Source organism: Pezoporus occidentalis, unplaced genomic scaffold, assembly GCF_034315485.1.
Source record: "Pezoporus occidentalis ecotype Australia unplaced genomic scaffold, CSIRO_AGI_Poc_V1 ctg70, whole genome shotgun sequence".
Taxonomy (NCBI): Eukaryota; Metazoa; Chordata; class Aves; order Psittaciformes; family Psittacidae; genus Pezoporus; species Pezoporus occidentalis.
This window is the reverse complement of record NW_026916053.1, coordinates 4,227,086-4,247,522: the sequence shown is the minus strand read 5'-3', so window position 1 is coordinate 4,247,522 and position 20,437 is coordinate 4,227,086. Positions and strand designations below refer to the sequence as shown.

The 20,437-nt window shown below is 42.7% G+C and overlaps 2 protein-coding genes across 5 annotated transcripts in view; one reads left to right on the top strand and one right to left on the bottom strand.

Annotated features, from left to right (window-relative positions):
- The window catches only part of ARFGAP1 (ADP ribosylation factor GTPase activating protein 1), a 281,891-nt gene that overhangs the window by 93,547 nt on the left and 167,907 nt on the right, over positions 1-20,437 (bottom strand). The gene's annotated exons all lie outside the window — the stretch shown is intronic.
- On the top strand, positions 667-16,083 carry YTHDF1 (YTH N6-methyladenosine RNA binding protein F1). Of its 4 annotated transcripts, XM_062642004.1 has the most exons (5): positions 667-808; positions 1,197-1,221; positions 2,707-2,786; positions 7,246-8,772; positions 14,556-16,083. In XM_062642004.1, exons 1-5 carry the CDS (start codon positions 782-784, stop codon positions 14,580-14,582), a joined length of 1,686 nt encoding a protein of 561 aa, XP_062497988.1. In that variant the 5' UTR covers positions 667-781; the 3' UTR covers positions 14,583-16,083. The 4 variants fall into 4 exon arrangements, with proteins under 4 accessions (XP_062497988.1, XP_062497987.1, XP_062497989.1 ...); XM_062642003.1 differs by lacking the exon at positions 14,556-16,083 and having other exon boundaries at positions 7,246-9,370; XM_062642005.1 differs by lacking the exons at positions 1,197-1,221; positions 14,556-16,083 and having other exon boundaries at positions 674-808; positions 7,246-9,370.

Genomic DNA, 20,437 nt, shown 5'->3' with positions numbered 1-20,437 from the left:
GCTAATGGGTCCAAGATAACACTTAAACACCGCCTATACGGAGGGTAAAAGGCGTTAGCCTCACAAAGCGCCGCCAGCACCCAGGCTGCTTGAGACCCTCTGCCAGAGGATCCCAGCCGCAGACACCGCGGGCCTAGGGCCCCATCCGCGCCGCCTTCGGGCTAACTGTGAGGGGAAAACCGGCCTCCCTCACCGCCTGCGGCCATGGGCGAGCCCTCACGGCGAGCTCCCGGGCTGAGGAACCCGACCCAGCCCCTCAAGGGCCGAACGAAGAGCCATGACAGCCAAAGGGCCCGCCCTCCCCTCAGCCCGCCGCTCGCCCGCGCATGCGCCCGGCCGTGCTTTCCCGGCGCGCCCCGCGCGCTCTCGGCGCTGACGTCACCGCAGCCCGGCGCCCGCCGCCATTGGACTTGGAGGCTCCGGCTCTCGCTGCGGCCTCGAAGGCGGCGGCGGCGGCGGCGGCGGGGGGCAAGGCCCCGGGTGGCGCGGCCCCGGGGGCATGTGAAGAGACGGGGCCCGGCTGGGTGTAGGCGAGAGGAGGCGCGGTGACCGGCGCCATCCCCCGGGCACGCTGAGGAGGCGCCGAGCGGCGGCGAGCGAGCCCGCGGCCCCTTTCCCTTCCCCCTCGGCCCCTTCCCCTCCTCGGCCGCCGCCTCAGGGGTGAGGCACCGCGGCCCCTTCGCCAGGCCCCGGAGCTCCGCGCCGCGCCGAGCGGCCCTGCCTTCACCCCCGTCGCCCTCCGGCCCTGTGTGCTGAACCACGGCGGCCCTGTACATGAATTATGTCTGCCACAAGCGTTGACCCTCAGGTAAGTGGCGAGGCGCGGCGCGGGGCCTGCCGCCTCCCCGCCCGGCGGCGGGGGCTTTCCCGTGCAGGCCGGTGCCTGCGTCTGGTCCGGGCGAGGCTTTTCTTCTGCCTCTCGGCTTCGCTGGACCTGAAGCTTCCTCTTAAAAGTTCCTCCACGGGCGCAGCGCGTTCCCACAGCCTTTAGGGAGCCGTGGCCATTTGTAAGTGCGGAAAGATGCGTGGAACACACTCCCGTTTAAACAAGCCCTGATTTGCTGTGAGCCGTTTTTATGAGCGTCCGACCTCAAAAGCTCTGTGTTTGGTGGTGGTGATACAAGCGTTTTTCTGAAATAAACTTTTATTTGTCTTCTTTTTTTTCTTTTCTCCAATCATGTGCCATGGCTTCCCAGAGACCGAAAGGACAGGATAATAAAGGTGAGGATCCCGCTGAGATGTGGTCGTTCCAGTTGTTACTGTAATAGATGAATTATGCAGGTGCCTGTAGGTGAGCAGTAAGGTATGGCTTTTAGTCCATATGGATAACATCTGGAACAAGGAAAGCTGTGCTTTGTTTCAAAACCAACATGAACTGTTACTCATACAAGCTTGATTACCTCCTACTTGCTGCTCCTGAGCTAACAGTGGGAAGGAATTTGTGTTGGTGCTAAACATCATAATGCTGCTTATTTCCTTAAAATAAAACAGATTTCTCCATAGACTCACAAGGACATGCATATTAAATACATAGTTTTACATACTTTTGCATAGTTTCTTCCTGCTGTATGAATACAGTTGTATTACTGGTGTGCTGTTCACTGATAGATGTGCTAGTCATATATAAGACTACAAACTTAATAATTTAGGAAATCTAAAGTAATTAATTTTGATAAGATAATAAGCTTATAACAATAATGCTTCATTTTAAATTAAAATTAATAACAGGTCATCTAAGAGACCTGTTGTCTAAAAGACACACAGGTTAACCTGTGTTAACCCAAGTGTTAGCTGTGATTGCTAATGGGTATGTGACTTTCTAGACTTAGCAACTAACAGTATTCAACTCCTAAATGCTTTTTAACATGCCTTAACCTGCATTAAAAATCCATCTGCCACCAGTTACAGAAAGTTTGACACTATTGCCTGTGTTTGTAAATACTCTTTGACCTCTACTTACCCTGACAAACTTTGTAGCAATATTATGGTCAATTCCCAGACTTGTTTCTTGTCAGTTCCCAGGCTGCAGTGTCTTGTTTAGTTCAGCTGCTCTGTGAAATAGGTAAATAAAGCAACTGTCATATAATGTGTTTGACCTGATTTTCTTCAGTAAAGCAAGCAAAAGAAATGAAGTGATGCAACAACAGTTTTGTGTATCAGCAATGGCTTTGCATGCTACTCATGCTGAAGTAGACGGGTATCTCTGTTCTGCACATGAGAAAGCAGAGATATAAATTTTCCTGAAGATGTCAGGGTGCTGAGGCACTTAACCATTATTTCATAATTAAATGTAACCTCACCTCATCTTATTTTACCCAACTTCACTTAAGCAGTGGCTGACACATGCTGGTAGAGCTGTGAATTATTTGCTGAGAGTTCCAGTTGTGGACCATAACAATAGATGTTATTTCCCAATAATCTTCACAAGATTCTTGTCAATAATGATTTCTTTTGTTCAGAGTCAGTTCACACAAGTTGTCTATTCACTTCTGACTGCAGAATTTTATTTAGTTCTAAATTTACTCAAATTTGTAAGCAATAATATAAAGAGCAACTGTTTGAAGGGGAAATGTCATTCTTTGGTCTTTTTATGAGCCTTCATGCTGTGAAGAAGAAATATGGCTTTTCATAAAATAACACAGGGTGGAACTCTTTACTGCAATGCTATAAACAGTGTTATAACATGTTGTAACCTTTTTCTTCTAGTACAAAATGGTTCGTTACATCAGAAGGATACAGTTCATGACAACGATTTTGAACCTTACCTTTCTGGGCAGTCAAATCAGGTTAGTGTATTTTTAACTCCGTTCTTTTTTTTTTTTCTTAGGCATGCTGCTGGCACTCAATTCATGGGATTGTGTGGAGGGAGCAAATTCCTTAAATAGAAATGGAAAAAGAAATGACAAGCATGTTGTGTTACTTGGTAATAAAACTAGCATTTGTGCTCACAAAGCTAATAGTACTTGGCATATCCAGATGGCCGCAAGTGAAAATGGAAGTTAATGCTCCAAGTAGTGTCTGTTAATTGTGGGTTATTGATACAGTTTGACTGTGACAGACTATTTGATCTTACATTTATTTGATAGATGAATTGCATGTGGGAGTCTGAAGGTTCTGCTTTTGGGCTCTCCTGATTTGTATAAATCTAGAAATCAGTGCAGTTGCAGTTTGTGTTCTAGGGAGGTTGTAGAGTGGTCCCAGTTGCTTTTTACACTTCAGCAAATGTTGTTACTTCATGTCCTCTTAAGAATTAAAGATGTGTTATTTTAAGAGTAAGGTATTGTGTAGTAAACTCAGTATAATCCAACTCATTATCGTGTACATTAAATCAACAACCATGACTTAAATAGCATTGTAATGGAAAATATCTTCCAACTGAAACAATTTTTGACTTAACAGTCACATCTTTAAAGTGAACAAAATGTAAAGAAGCTGGAGATGCAAAAAGCTTTCTTTTACGTATATGAAATACCATTTCAGAGAGAGACCTACCAGAAGTGCCTTTTCTTGGCACGAAGTCAAAGTATTATGCTTTGAAAGGGACACTTATAATTCAGCCTGATGCTGAGAGATGCCAGTATTAATATTGGTAGCATCACTGAACCTGCTTGCAAAAGAAAATTATATGGTAAAAGAGTCATGTGGTGTGCTGTTCTGTTTCATTGGTGGAAACTGATTTAATCCTGAAGATAAACACCAGAGCAAACAGGATCAGTTGGTGTTCTGTGGATTGATTATCTTCAAGGTGTGCTGAACATTTCTGTTAGGGCAATTGGATAGATGGAGCTGGGTGACAAGTTTGTCTTGGATCATAGCAGGGTACAGACTTTAGCACAATATCTTACTTGGGCTTGTTTCCATGGTGTAAGCAATGTAAACACAGCACTGTGGAAGCTGGGACACGTGTGTGGCAGCATGATCTGTCCTCTATGCTGGATGGGTTCTGGCTCTCAAGCTGAGCTTCATAGTCATCTGCAGCATAAAGTGATCTCCAGACTTACACAGTTAAAATGAATGGGAAGCATTCCTTCTTCTCTGGAATTAATGTGCTGTAGCAGGTTTAAAAGCATGATATTTATGGGGAAAAAAAAGTGTAAAGTTTTCTACTGCAAAACTACTTTTGAAAGAAATTGATGTTTCCACCTTTCTCTAATTGAAATTCTACTTCATCACATGTGAATTGTTTTTAATTACTTAAAACCAAGATATGTTTTCCTGAAGTGAAACGTACTGAACCTCAAACGTCATATAGGAAAAATGTGGAACCATCAATTACAGTTTAATTCTAGGAAATCTGTCTTGTCAACAAGCCCAATTACTAGATTTAAATGGAAAAATTGCTCTGACTCTAAGAAATTCTGTAATTCTAATGAAGTTTTCTTACATGAAAGTGTAGCTCCACTGACCGCTGCATTTGTGTTGCAGTCAGGCACTGGCATAGAAACAATATCATAGAACACATGCTACAAGAAACAATTGTGTAGGTTGTCTTCCAAGTGGAAAGTGACAGTTGCATTAATTGGGACTGTGAGATTTTGTACTGAAGACAGCCATGGTTCTGAACAAAGCCTGATCTAGTTACTCAGTCATTTATTCAGCCCTTTAAAACGACTAGAAAATAGAAGTGACTTACAAAAAAAGATTGGAAAGCAGCTGGTTATTAAAAGAAAGTACATAAGAAATTAAAAAGGTCAGTAAGAACGTGTTTGACATCAAAGATCAAATGTAAGCTGGTAATCTTGTGTTAATTTCAATTTTTAGAAATAAAGGTTAGTCTCTAGAATGAGTATTGAACTTGTTATATAATGCAATAAAATGTAATATTCCTCTATCTTTCTGTTGGAAACTGCTCCTCAATAGTGATGATGCCGTTTCTTTCCCTAAAAGCTCTAGTATCCAAGGAGCAGTAGTTAATACAGATCTAAAAGCAATTTTAAGTGTGGAGGGAACAGAGTGGAGTTTTTGTATACAAAGTTCTACTCAAAACAGGACAGGCATCCTGCATGTAACATCATCCAGAACCAAAAGGTTGCTGATAAGGAGCAGGGAATTACTAGGGAGTAGCATACTTTGGGAGAAAGGAGGATTCCCTTCCTGGTAACAGAACGGTTGGGGTGGCTTGTTGTGTTGTCTCCCTTTAATTAAGCAACAGCAGAAATACAGAAGGGTGCAGGAAGGTCAAGGATAAGTTTGTTGAAGGAAATGTTCTGCTGTTGCAGTGAAGGAGTTTTGTCGGGTTTCTTTTTACACACTCTGGCATAAAGTCAATCAGAAGAGATGGACTGTTCTGTAAGGATGTCTGCTGCGACTTTCCTTTAATCCTGTTAGAATCCTTGTGGAAACTTTACAGGCTGTGTGGCAGGAGGTGACAGTCTCAGGAATCATGTAGAATTCTTTGCAGAAATACTGCAGGAGAAAACACCTGCCTTCTCGAAGCTTGTTCTTTTGGGTCTTAAATCTATAGAATATATGAGCATAAAATCTCCAAAACTACTTATGTCTCCTATCACCTGTATTTCTTTTTACATCTTTCTGATATTAAAGATAATCAAGACATAACATGTAACAATCTCTAAAGTCTTTCAGGGAAGTGTTTTCCTATGCTAAATATGGATTATTTAACTGGGGACTGCCAGAAAATTGAATGTGTTTCAGAGGATCTTCTCATTGAAAGGTGGATTTTATACCTCTTGTTAAGGATAGAATTTGCACGTAAATAAAGGCACGTGAACAGTGGCAGAGATTGTTTCTTTGAATCAATAACTGGATTCGGGCTGTTTAAATCTCAGGGTTTTGCGGTGCTGTCTGTGGTGGAGGAAATTGATGGTGTCATTCTGGATATGGAAAGTAAAGATCTTGAACTGGTCTGGCTTTAGGGTGTCACGGAAGGGAGTCTGAGAAATGAGCAGTGGAAATGACTCAGTTGGGTATTGTGCTGGTCTGCAGCAAGGAGGGGTTTTTACTTCATTTTTTTGAAGGAGTTGAGAAATAATCTGGGTTGTTGTTTTTTTTTTTTGGAAAAAAATCAATGTTCCAATGCAGTTTTCCTGATTTGGCGGTGATACTCCTCCCCCCTCCCCCCCAGTGTTTGAAGTTTTGCAGCTTGAAAGAAATCTTAGTTCCTCCTCTTCAAATAATCCTTTCTCCATGAGTAAGGAAAGGGTAGCTGCTGTTTGACTCACAGGAGTTGTTGACCTTCCCTCCTCCTCACTGGTAATTACAGTTAGAGTGTCAGTTTGGAAGGTCTCCAATATATATGTGCTTCAGGTTTATTTAAAGAGGAACAAACCCCATTTTAGGATATTCTGTATTTGTTCTTTTGCATAGTTGAATATAAAAAACATATGGAATGCTTCAAAAATCAGGTGTCAGCAGAAGATGCAGAGAGGAAAGAAAAGCTGCTCAGCTTGGTGTAAGAAACAGTTGAAAGGGAGGAAATGCTGGAATTGCAGAGGGGGGATTTGCTGGTTTGTAACTGCTCAAGTCTCTTATTTCATAGAGTGGAAAAGATGGGCTCTTTGAAAGGACAGTCAGGAACAGTTTTGCATGTTTATAACTTTACTGCTGAGGGAGGAAGAGACTTTTGCAAAAGGCTGAATGGGGCCTTCCTCGAACAGTTTGGGTGGCATAGAGCATATGCTGTAATTCACATGTATTTGTTTCTAGTCACCTTAAGTTTAGTCTGTAGTTGTTGGGTCTGCTTAGTGTGTGATCTCACTGTGATCCTGTCTCTGTCAGAAGTAGCCTTTGCATGGTTTACTTAAGGAATGTTTCACTTGTTGGGAACTGTTGCCCCCTAAAAATAATCCCATAATGTGGCCTGTAATAATATTTTCTGTTACATGTATTGTCATATTAAAGTAATTTAATCTAGAGCTTCTTCCATGTGGCAGTATAGGAATGCTGGGTATCCTTAGCTCTTTGAAACACCAAATACAGTGTTATAGAAGTTTCTTGAAATATTTTGGAGTATTGGTAGATTTAACAATTCCAGAAGCAGCCACTAAACAACCTTAGTAATGTCACAAAGTTTACATGGTGCTAGACTCTCAAGCACTAACCTCATTGGGGTGTGTTATAAATGCCCAGATACTGCAGCTTTCCTGGAGTGTGAGCTAAGATCTGTAATTAGAAAATAAATTACCTCAACTCTATTTTCTGTTTGGTGATGAAGAGTGTTGTGGCTGTTTATAAATAAAGGGGGGGTTATATCTGAAGTTACCTTTGTTTTTTTTTCTTTAACAGAACAGTAGCTATCCATCAATGACTGATCCTTATCTGTCCAGTTATTATCCACCATCTATTGGGTTCCCCTATTCTCTCAGTGAAGCACCATGGTCTACAGGAGGAGACCCTCCTATCCCATATCTCACCACCTATGGACAGCTCAGTAATGGAGATCATCATTTTATGCATGATGCTGTTTTTGGACAGCCTGGGGGTCTGGGAAACAATATCTATCAGCACCGGTTTAACTTCTTCCCTGAAAATCCTGCCTTCTCAGCTTGGGGAACAAGCGGATCTCAAGGACAGCAGACTCAAAGCTCAGCCTATGGGAGCAGTTACAGCTACCCACCTAGTTCACTGGGTGGTACCATTGTGGATGGGCAAACAGGATTTCATAATGACACGTTAAATAAAGCTCCTGGAATGAACAGTATTGAACAGGGAATGGTTGGACTTAAGATTGGTGGCGACGTTACAACTTCAGCAGTGAAAACAGTAGGTTCTGTTGTCAACAGTGCCGGGATGACTGGTGCCCTCTCTGGTAACGGTGGATCTAATGTAAACTTGCCAGTATCTAAACCAACCTCTTGGGCTGCTATTGCCAGCAAGCCTGCAAAACCACAGCCTAAAATGAAAACAAAAACTGGACCTGTAATCGGAGGAGCGTTGCCTCCTCCACCTATAAAGCATAATATGGACATAGGTACTTGGGACAATAAGGGTCCTGTGGCAAAAGTTCCTGCCCCCCAACAGATACCTTCTCCTCAGTCTGTTCCACAGCCGCAGCAACCGATTGTTCAGCCTGTTCCAACTCAGCCTCCTCCATTGACTCAGCCACAGTATCAGACCCCTCAGCAGCCACCCCAGAATCGCTGGGTAGCTCCTCGCAACAGGAATGCAGCTTTTGGCCAAAGTGGAGGAACTGGTAATGACAGCAGCTCAGCTGGGAGCACCCAGCCTAACCCTGTTCCAAGTGGTGAGTCCCATCCTGTGCTTGAAAAACTGAAAGCTGCTCACAGCTATAACCCTAAAGATTTTGAATGGAACCTTAAAAATGGACGTGTGTTCATAATAAAGAGCTATTCAGAGGATGATATTCATCGTTCCATTAAGTATTCTATTTGGTGTAGTACGGAACATGGCAACAAACGCCTGGACAGTGCTTTTCGGTCCATGAATAGCAAGGGTCCAGTCTACTTGCTGTTCAGTGTCAATGGCAGTGGACACTTCTGTGGAGTAGCAGAGATGAAATCACCTGTGGACTATGGCACCAGTGCAGGTGTCTGGTCTCAGGACAAGTGGAAGGGGAAATTTGATGTCAAGTGGATCTTTGTGAAGGATGTGCCCAACAACCAGCTCCGACACATCAGGCTGGAGAACAATGACAACAAACCTGTTACAAACTCCCGTGACACACAGGAGGTGCCCTTAGAAAAAGCAAAACAAGTGCTTAAAATTATTGCTACTTACAAGCACACGACCTCCATCTTTGATGACTTTTCTCATTATGAGAAGCGCCAGGAAGAGGAGGAGGTGGTGCGGAAGGTAAACTTCTTAAAAAGTTTCTTTTATACACAGATATGGGGCAAATGAAATGTGAAGGCTGTTATGGTGGCAAAAATGTAAGTAGGAATTCAGACTGCTTTTACTACATCTCAGCTCGATGGCTTTATGTGCATTTAACACCACAAGAAACAAACTGATGCTTATTTGTCTGTAACAGTTTCGTAGTGAAGGAGTTTCAAAGCAGTAATGCAGTTAAGGGCTGTTAACATCTGGGTTTTTGGGGTTGAATTTATTTTTTTATCTTGAAATGGTTAATAAACTAGGAAATAGTTTGTTTCACAACTGGATCCTGCCAGATTGTCATTTAGTTTTTTGTCTTAAATATGAAGTGTTTTCACAGTGGTTTTGACTGGAACTAGGCTGTCAGAATTGATACCTGTATTGGTTATTTGCAATTTGCTTCAGTGATTTGATGATTTACCATACCTTTAAGAGCAAGAAACCTGATCTGTTCAGTTGATCTCTCTGGAAAAAAAAGGAGTTGCATAAAACTGCAGTAGTGCTAGACAGATTGTGTTTCTGCTTTTGAACTTATGTATATTATTATTTGGGTAAATAAACGTTTTCATTTCCCAGGTCCAGTATGTCTGCTAATTCTTGAAGTTTAGACTGAAGACACAGTAAGAGAAATTTGGGCAGTAACTGGGAAACTGTAGTAAAAACTTTATATATACTTTCATGGCTCTTAAATCTGCCATCTGTCCCTATCCATCCCATGACCTCAGTTTCAAGAATGCCTTTCTCTAATTAGGCAGTCTAGAAGTAATGGAGTGACAAAATAATAGGTGTTGGGATGTGTAGCTACTAGCTAAGTAACACTTTGAGTTGCTTTATTTGACAGGCTAATTTAGTGCAGTTCACACTGCTTAAGCAAAGACTTAATGCATGTTGCCGGAGCTGAAATTGAAGTTGCCATTTGGAAGGTTTTATTGCCATTTAGAAGTGCAGATAAATTGCTTTAAAGTGTCTATGTGGAACATACCCTTAAATTACGAGAGACGAGGAGATCAGTGTCTTAGGTACTTTTTAGCTCAGTTCTCCCAGCTCTAAGATTTGCTGTGCATAGAGTACCTCATCAGGGCAGGAGAGCTTCAGATTTGTAGCTTTTCTTGAGTACTCCCTGTGGGCTTCCACCAGCTAAAACCTAAAAGCCTTTGCTTTTATACTTCATTCCTTCAGTAGACAATGTGTAATGCAACCTGTATGAGAGAGGTGTTCCCTTCTGCAGGTGAGAATCTCAAGCCAAGGCCTGGGTTCCTTTGTCTAATAGTTACAGTGTGTGTGGTGTGGTTGTTTTGGGTTTTTTAATGCTGAGTCTCCCTGTGATTTGCTGCCAAGTCTGGAGGGGAGAGTAATGTGCATGTTTAAGGAGTGAGAGTACTGAGAAGGTGACAGCAGATCTAGTCTTGAACAGTTAACCCCAAATTGCCTTTGTAGTAGCTCTGGGCTGATGTTCAGATATTGGGCTGGTCCTGTTTTGAGTTGTTCCAACATACACAACGATTTCCCACTTTCAGTTCAAATGCTGATGCAATGCTCTTAGCCAGCTCACTCCTTTATCACAGGAGCAGCTTTTCAAAATGCATTTTTTCTGCCTTGTTAAAACTGAGGCTCTACCGTGTGTGACTTGTTCAGAAAATCAACTGTGAATAATATAACATTTCTTAGATCCCTCCCAACAGCTTAGAAAATAGAGCAATATGCTGGTGATTGAAGTACACTGAGGAGGGTCATAGTGCCAGAGAGGTGAAGCAGCTCAACACTGAGGGAATGTAAAATAAGATGCTGGTTGACAGGTTGCAGTCTATGAAACTATTGTCTGGAGAGATAATATTTTCTGCTTCATCAACTAAATGAGTTTTAGAGTCCAGCTGGTGACTAAAAGAGGTTTTCTACAGGATATTCACATGCTTAAATTCCTTTTTGGTGAGAAGTTTGTGCTGTGGAGTTGAAACCTTCCTCTTATGCAAAGTGTGCCTTGCTATGACAATAACTTTAAGGTATTTTATGACCTAAGTGACATTTTCAGATGGTTAACTCTAGAGATGCCATCTGAACTGGGCTTTAAGTTGCTGTGGTCTTTTATTCATTATGCTCTGGTTAGCTGTAAAGTTACTTGTTGAAATTTTGTTCTTCCATTTCACCACTTGTGATTACAAAGGGCCAGAATTCTTCAAAACCTGCCCATGGAGAGCTTGAATGCTTTGATTTTATTTATACACACTCAGTAGGAAGAATAACTTTATATAATCTGTACAGTGTGAGCCAACAACTGGTCAGTTCTCCTCTTGAAATGGTTATTTGTTGCTAACCAGTGTTTCCTTAACTAATGTGAGCAGAGTGAACTCCAGTGAGTGCCCTCTGAGTTCACTCATCTGGGAACCTCTGTTAACACCAGGTTGTCAAATGAGGATTTGGCAGGAATAATGCTGGAGGAAATTCATTCAAGTGCCAAAGATTCATCAGTGTTAAGAGCATTGTGGGAAGATTTGGTCGTGTTGGGATGTTAAATCCAGCTTTTGATTCGATGTCTTAATAAACTATTTGAGCCCACTCTGGTGACCCAGAGCCTGGGAAGGGAGTGATAGAAGGATATTGTGTCTGGAGTGAAATAGCAAATAGTGGCATGAAATCTCTGCTGACCCTCCTCAGGCAGTTTCCAGGGCCACTGCAGCGTCCACAAAGTGAGCAACCTCTGTGATAAAAGCTCGTGCTCTTCAAACATAAAACAGGTTGCAAGGTGTGTGAGAAAGCTTTAAAAAGAAAACACAGTACAGTGTGTCGTTGATTCCACACATTCCCTAGAGGCATGCTTGGAAAAGAAATTTGTTGCAGGTTTTGGTGGCTTTAGTTGTGTCTCCTGTGGTGGGACAGATGGGCTGATGGACTGTCCACAGCTCATCTGCATAGGTCTGTATTTAACTGGTCACAGCTACAGGACTGGGCTGCTGCTGCCACCTCTGGTCTGTGGCAAGGCACCTGCTGTTCCAAGTTCTGCACGTGGTGTACTATTGGAAGAGCTGCACGATCTTATCTTGGAAAGCTCTTGACTCACCACGTTTGGCATTTTTCCTTTTGGGTGATTAAATATTGTAAAGTGTTAGCTAGTGTGTGTTGGCGCTTAGAAATACTCATTTTCTTCTGGTATTGAGTTTTCAGTGTGCTTTCTGTGAACATGTTCACTGCTGCAGAACTTGTAAGGGTAGAGTATGTCCTTCATCCAAAACTGGAGTTAAAAACCGTTTCTGTCTTCAGGTTAATACTAATTGTGTTTCCTGATATAAATAAACCACTTTTGTGTCAGAAGATGAATGCTTTCATCCCACTGACCTTAACAAATAAAGTTTAGTAGGAAAGTTAACCACTACCTCAGACTGAGGTGAAGGGCAGGGGAGTTTGACAGGGATGAGTGTCTCCAAAATGGAAGCTTCTGCAGGCTGTGTGAAAACCCATTTTTCCTGTGTCTGAAGACTACGCACACTAATGTCATGAAGGAGAAGTGTGCAGCACTGAGATGCCAGAATTCCCCTGGAGAAGAGAAACTGTGAAGGCTCAGGATGGATCTTCAGAACCAAAATGAACATGGCTTTGCTAGTTGCTTATAAAACTGTTGTTGCTTGCAGTAGTGCTGAATAGTAGCAAGGAAGAGAATGAGAGTTGCAGCTTCTGAAAAGCAGCTGTGCTCAAGAGCATGAGGAGTTGTTGCATCAGTTTCTCCCTGTCAGTTTATATGTGTTCAGACACTTTAAAAGGAGGACTCAGATTAGCCCCTTGAGAGTGAAACAGGGAGCAAGGCAGGAGGAACTGCTCGATAACCGGCTCAATAAATAGCAGTTTTTACTGAGTTACAAAGCCTGAGCTGAGTCTCTGAATGCCATGAACATACCTTCTATGTACCAGGTAGAATTCTCAGTGCCAGTCTGTCTTCTGGTTATGTGGGACTAGTCCAGGAGAGTGGAAAACTTGGATTTTTTTAAAGAAAGTAGAATTCTGCAAATGACTACACAGAAATGTTAAGGGAGGTGGCAGTGGGAAAGAATGGGCTGATGGGCAGTGAAGCAGAGGAACGTTTGCCGCCTTAGAAATGGAAGTAGGATGGAACAAGTACTTTGTTAGCCTGAAAATGGGGTTGGTACAAGGCAGCCATAAGCTCTTTTTCACTAAGAACATACACCTCCTACTATGTTCTGATACTCTGTCACTAAGATAGGACTCTTACTGGCAGCTCATCATAAGTCAGTAGTTATAGGAGGAATGTAGATTTTCAAAGCAAATTATAGCACTTTACATGGTCTAGTTGTTGATTTGGTAAAACAACCATTTCATTCTATCTTAAATCAAGGATTAAGAATTTATGCTAGGCTTTGGTGATTTAATATTTCAGTTTTCATAATAAAATTACTATTATTCTGCTGGAGGCAGAAATCAGTATATTCCATTATTAACTATTCTGATGTTACGGTGTGGCCAGCTGAAGCAGCAAACACAGCCTCTTACCTGTATCATGTTTGGTATATTTGCAGCTAAGCTTTCCACTGCCACAGAAACAATTTGGAAATGAATCTTATACAGAAAGATTCCAAGTAAAACCTGAAGGTGGTAGTTTAGGAGTCAACTGTGGTTTATGCCTTGGCTGTTCCACAATTTTCTTCCTTGAAATAGGATTTGGTGCCATGCTGGTGCATTCCAGTGCAGTGTACAGAGTGGCTTTCACACTATACAGTGTGTTCGGAGCACCTTTGGGATGATGTGGAAAGCAGTGAGGCTGAACCCTTTCTAATCAGTCTGCCTGGTGTCTTAGCTAGAAAACACACTGGCTAAAGACAGGGCAGCGTAATTTACTGAGCTTGTCTTGCTGCCTTCTGCTATTTATGGGGCTCCTGACGCAGTTATCATGTCCCTCCTGTTTTGGTAACGTGTTGCTCAACCCATCAGTGTAAGCCCTGTGCAGGGGCTGCTACAACTGAGCAGGGGCATGGCTGCTTGCTGCTGGTAGCACAGCTCGCTAGGTGAAGACTTACCACAGGGAGGGGAGCACTGCCTGTATCCCTGAGGTGAGGTTCATCTGTCTTCAGGTTTTGTGGTTAGCAGGACCTTTGAGAGACTTCCATACTGGAATGCTTTTAGGGTTCAGTTTAGCTGTGCTGGTTTTTATCAGCCCATGAAAAAGCACATCACTTTTCTTCACATCCACCTGATGCACTTTTGTTTTTTCCCTTGTCTTAAGTGTTCTGCAGAGCCTCCCAGAATAGGTAGGGAGAATTAGGAACAGAATTTCTAGAGAGCTCAAATCTCTGCTGTTATTGGATGGGACTAAACTCCAATGTCATACGGGTGCTTCAAAATCACAGCAGTTCTGTGGAGTTCACCAGTCTACCACCTCCTTTCTGCTGGTGCATTGCTTGTAAACTGCTGCTGCAGTAATTAGTCCAAAAAGTAGAAAATTGCAGTTCCAGTTCCATTTAGGAGTGCTGCTGTTCCACACCTTTCTTACTGTGACCTTCATGTGCTGTCAGTTTGAAGTGTCTATGCAGGTATTCCTTCAGCTGTTCTGCTTGAAGCTGCACTTAATATTAAAATTATCAAGTCCCAGGGTGTGTCAGGTATATGCAATGTATTTCTAAAACATAGCAGCAATGATTTAAAGTGTATAATTATATATATTATAATTATCTGGGATCATGTTAGTGCTGTTACACTAAGAGCTTTTTCCTTGCTCATTTGACTCAAATCTTAACTTCTAACTTTTCTTCTCTTTGCAGGAACGTCAGAATCGAAACAAACAATAAGAATAAACACATACAATTTGCTATATATACTAGAACTGAGACTAAATTCAACTATGAGAAACAAAATTAAGTCTACTGGTGCTGTATCCTGGCATCAGGACAACTAAAGCTTTCAGCTCCAATATATCTTCTCGTGCAGGGGAAATTAAGTTGTCGCATCTTTAAGTACATTGTAGTTTATTTTTGCCCAAGTGGATCTGCATTAATTTGTATCTTTTTTTTTCTATGTAAAATTCTGTAGAAATCATGAATAAAAGTGTGTCTGTTTTTATTTTTTTTAAGTTGGTAAAAACAGTTGTATGAACCTAGTGTGGACCTAAACATGAGCATACTCAAGTGTCAGTGCTTCCCAAAGACTTCATTTTGGCACAAATTATGTTCCTAGCCAGATATAGAGATTATGGAGAATACATGACAAATCTGCCTTTATCCTCCTCCTCCCAAACCCTCTTTTTCTTCATGGCAGAAGAAACCATGCATTGATTTTTGTCATTGAAAAGGAAACTTTTTAGGATACTGCACTCCTGAGCTGTGACCTGAAAGGCCGCCCTTTCAGCTCACTCTGTGCAGCAGCTCTGCCTCTTTCTTTACCTGTACAATTACACTTGGACGAATGGCTAATGCACCACGTTGTTTTTTTTTTCTTGTCTAGTAGCAAATTCAAATTGTCAGTGAAATTGTTTCTCTGGAAAAGATTTGCCTTCCCCTTTCTGTTAACCAGTGCTTCAGTGTGCATTCGTTCTACCGTATCCTGCCGAGGGGGAGCGCGACGCTTTCTCTCCGCCATCCTTCTGCTTTACGGTTTTTGTAGCTTAATGAAATAATAATGTGATGCTCTCAACATTGCAGGGGGTTTGGACAATGTGTTGAAACCTGTTTCAGCTTTCAGGTGTTCTTAGTTAATTGCAGATCATTTTTAATCCTTCCCTTCATTATTCCCTCCCACCCTCCCCAAATCCTAATGCCATTTAAAGGGGTTTTTTTATACCAATAATGCTGAGCTTTAACGTAGGAACTAATAGTACGGATACTATGATGGATTATGCCTCAGATGTTTAAAATTGACAGTGTGTATGTCTAATTTCTTTTTTATTTTTTATTTTTTTTTCTGTTGGATGAGTAAAAAAACCTGTTTTAAGAAACTGAATTTGCTGTCATGTTTTTGTGGAGTGAGGGGACCGTCGGAGAACCTGTCACCAACTGGAGTTCCAGTTAAGCATGGAAATGGTGCTCATGTCCGCTGCTCTAGCACACTGAATCTGCACGTGTTTATTGTAGAGGATCTTTTACTATATTAGAAAGCAAGTATCTTCTGAATACTATTTACTCCAAAAGGACCTCCAATTTAAATGAAAGTTTAATCTGTATCATTTAGACTTGTATTTAGAACGTATAACTCTGTCTCTGGACTGTTACTGCCTATAAGGGGTAATGGACAGCATCAGATTAACTTTTTCCTCTAGGAGAATACAAGCCTTAATAAACAATACATATTTAGCAAGTTTGATGTCATTTTCATTTTTTCCCCTACTTTCACATGTCTCCTTGTGTTATAATTGCCCTTTATGGCGACTCCTGAATTAAGCTTAATTTGAGAGGTGTTCTGATTGAATAACTGAGGTGTTTGCTGTCAGCGCACGTGGTGACTGCGGGAGGGTTTCACTGGATGCTGCAGAGGATGTTTAAGCTGCTCTGAATGTTGAACGTGTGTGCAGTGCCCATCACTTGTGCTTTCGTTTCTCTTTGTATGGTAGAGGAGCTGAAAGAGTTGGAAGTTGTGCTGTAGCCCTCAGGAGGAGGTAGCACAGACAGGGGTCACCGGGCTGAGAAAAGAACTTCCCAAATAGAAGTAAAGCTTTGAATTGTTTTTTTAATGGGGCTTGGCTGCATTTCCCAGCTATAACTTTAGTAATTTGACTTTTTTAACTGACTTTTTGAAGCAATGGCATAAACATGCTATAAGCCATCTAATAAAAGGACCTGCTGTTGGTTTCAGTTGGCATGTTGGGAAACTTAACAACTGATGATTCCAGAGCCAAACCATTCAGCTCCATCTGGATGCTGAAGAGAAAAGTTAGTTACACAAATCTTATTTCTTACTTCTTTAATTTCCTTCCAGATCTAAAGGCTTTGCTGTGTTATTCCCATAGACTTCAGGTAACTATTCCCTAAAAAAAAACCCCAAAACCTCCAAACAAATCATCAACCAACAGCAAACCCCAACGGAGAGCCTTTAGGTGAAACCGGTTCGGCTGTGTTGTGAAGCAGCTCTGTGATGTGTTTCAACCTGCTTTGTGGGTAGCAGGAAAAATTGGGAACAGCTTCAGCATGAGGAGGTTTCTGGGGCTGGGTTGAGCAGCACCAGCTGAGGTAAGTGAGGAGAAGGTTTAACAGTGAGTAAAACAATCCTGTTCATTAGGACCGCATTGAGTGTTAAGGTAACTGCACTGCTGGTTGTTCAGATTGTCAGTGAGCTGTCAACTCAGTTTGAAGAGATGCCTTATTTCTTTGTTCTGCAGTGTTAAATGACACTGTGAGGGGGAAGAAGCATTCCTCTGGTGCCTGTTGTAGAATAACTTCATGCCTTAAGTCTTACTTACTCCTTATTTAATCCAACAACTTGCCTGTCTGCTTTTGGAATTGATGCTTAAATTCCCTCCTTAAATGAGTTTGTGCTGTTTAATGTTTCTGGAATTGGTGTGTGTTGGACAGTATCCCTGATGCCTTCTGCTTCAAGCCAAATGTAGCCACAGGGTTCAGTGAAATGATTTCTGCTTGGTGATGGCAACGCCTTGAAGCTGTGAATGTTCCTATGGGAAAACCACCACATTGCTTTGCCTGTAGTCAAACCGAAAGTAATGGTACTAAATGCTTCATCTTTATGGAGATTGATAGTTGCTGTGAAGGATGCTTTTAAGTGACGAGCTTGTAGACAGACTGATAAGTTAAATCTACACCGAGATGTAAGGATGGAAATGGGCAAAAATAAGCAAGCTCATGATCAGAATTACTGCTCTGCTGTAACATGATTAAGGTCAGACTTTGGTTTTTACCTTATTCTTGAGAGATGGACATGGGACGTAACATTCAAAATCCTAATGTTTTCCTTTCACTCCCCAGGGTTCTGTTAATATTAAAGATGTGTTTCATCACAAAATACTTGATTTTTGGTTGGAGAATTTAGGCAAAGATATTGATGGATTTGCTTAAAGATATCAGTGAGCTCTGTGAAAAGAAGACTTTTAAACAGAGGAAGTTTAAATCGGATATAAGGAAGAAGTTCTTTCCTGTGAGGGTGGTGAGGCACTGGAATGGGTTGCCCAGGGAGGCTGTGAATGCTCCATCCCTGGCAGTGTTCAAGACCAGTTTGGACAAGGCTTTGGGTGAGATGGTTTAGTGTGAGGTGTCCCTGCCCATGGCAGGGAGGTTGGAACTGGATGATCTTAAGGTCCTTTCCAACCGGAACTATTCTATGATTCCATGATTCTATTTCTTAGCATTAGGCTGACCACAGAGTGCTAGGGAGCATGGACAAGTTGTGACAGGACATGTCTTTGCTTTGCCTCTTTAATTACAAGTGATTTTACATGGGTCAGGCAAGATGGAAATTCCAGTAAATGTGGGCATTAAAGAACTTGTAGGCAGACACTACAGAGCTATCAAAAGACAAATGACTGTTGTAGTGTTAATGCTCTTTCCGTGTGCACCTGTGGAGAGAAGTAGTTGAAAAGAGGCAGGGAAGCTTAGCTGGAATAGGAGATAAATGCAGAAACAAAGCACAAATAACAGTAAATGAGGGGAAGGGGTGTTTTGATCTAACGCTCCTTTTCCTGGTCTCAGTTCCTTTGCGTTCTTTCTGTTGAACAATCTGTTTCACTTGGAAAGAGCTCTGGTTTTTTGCTGACAACAGCGCTCAACATCTGCTCATTTGAGAAGAAAGCTGTTTGCTGGTTAAGGGAAGTGCAGGGTTTTAACTGGGGTTTGTGATACTGCCCAAGAACAGCCCAAGTGTGGCTATGGCTGGTTCTGTGATAGCCACCTCGGCTGCAGCCTGCCTGGTCCATGCTCCCTTTGAGGAAGAGCAGCTCTTGTTGGGCCTATTCTTAGAATGAAGGGAGTTGGAATGATTTAACTGGGGTGGGACTTGGCAGAGGGAGATGCTGCATTTCACCAGTGCCATGGTTCACTGCAGTGGGTTGTTTCATAGCTGACAGTGTTCTCACCGTGCCGTGCACAGCTCCGGGCACTTTGAACCTGTGTTAGGGTGAATGGGATTGTTCCATGTGGGAATGTTCCCGGTCCCACAGGTTGCCTGTCTCCAGAACACTTAAGCTGAAGTTCTAATTGACCTGCATATTGCGTGTGCAGTGATGCATTGTGGATGTGATGTGTGACAATTTAATATTCTTCATTTCCTAGCGAAAGCATGGGCAGGGCTTTAGGAATTCCGAGAACACCTTTTGTTCCCTGGTATGATCCTGGATTAATTCCCTTATTTTACGTAGGATCATAATTTCAAGGCACCTTTGTAAATCCCGTGGGAAAGCCTACATAAAAAAAGTGCTGACTTGACTTCTGCATCAGCTTCGTGCTTCCTGGCTCATCCCTGATCTCCCTTTTGTTCACATACCAGAGGTGAGTTACTGGAAGACCTCGGAGACGAGCATTCTTCTGCATGCAGGATGTTCTAGAACTGGCTTCTACCCTGTCTTTTACTGAATCTCCTTTAATTTGGAGGGCGTAGGAGGGTTTATGCCATCTGTCTGTTTATAAGTTATTCAAGGAATTATTTTTACCTGGGATGTCTCCATGACAACAGACGGTTGGTGAAGTCTTCACCAAATGCCTTTCTAATGTTGTCCAACTGCTGCTAAATCAGTGGGATCTGGTGCTTTGCTGTGGCTTCAGTAATGAAGACAGTGTGAAAGAGGTGTCCAATGCTTGTTCTGCCAAGTTCTCCAGGTATTTTTAGCGTATTAATGCAGTGTGTTGGGCACTAATACATACTGCAAGCAACCTTGATTCCATTCACCCTGCACCATTCTGTGTGGGAGGAATAGGAAGAAAGTAAATTTAATCAGTAAATGATATCTCTATACGTATGTTATTAGGGAGCTTTTGCTATCACTTATGTCTCCTGTCTAGTGCCTCCGTTAAAGAGGGCTGGAGCAGCTCTGCTCTGGAGCCAGGCTGAGAGCTGGGCTGGGTCAGCCTGGAGAAGAGAAGGCTCCTGAAGGGGAGACCTGAGAGCAGCTCCAGTGCCTAAAGGGGCTGCAGGAAACCTGGAGAGGGGCTTGGGACAAGGGCCTGTAGGGACAGGCCAAGGGGAATGGCTTGAACCTGCCAGAGGGGAGACTGAGATGAGCTCTTAGGCAGAAGCTCTTCCCTGTGAGGGTGCTGAGGCGCTGGCACAGGGTGCCCAGAGAAGCTGTGGCTGCCCCATCCCTGGCAGTGTTCAAGGCCAGGTTGGACACAGGGGCTTGGAGCAAGCTGCTCCAGTGGAAGGGGTCCCTGCCCGTGGAAGGGGTCCCTGCCCGTGGCAGGGGTTGGAGCTGGAGGAGCTTTAAGGTCCTTCCAACCCAAACCATTCTGTGCTGTATGAGTGCTGCATCACTACACTCCCATTTACAGTCCTGTAGCTGCCAGAGTTTTGACGTCAGCGCTCAGCTCCTGTGGATGTACAAGTTGTCACTGAAGTTGGTCATTGATAACACCTAAGAGCTCTGCCTCTCCCTCAGCATCAGTGGTCCGCAAACCCTCTTAAGTTTGAGGCCGCTGTAGGAGGTGCTGTGGGTGCTGTGGGCACCCCTGTACCAACACCCTTTAGGTGAAACCCTGGGGAGCCCAACATGGAC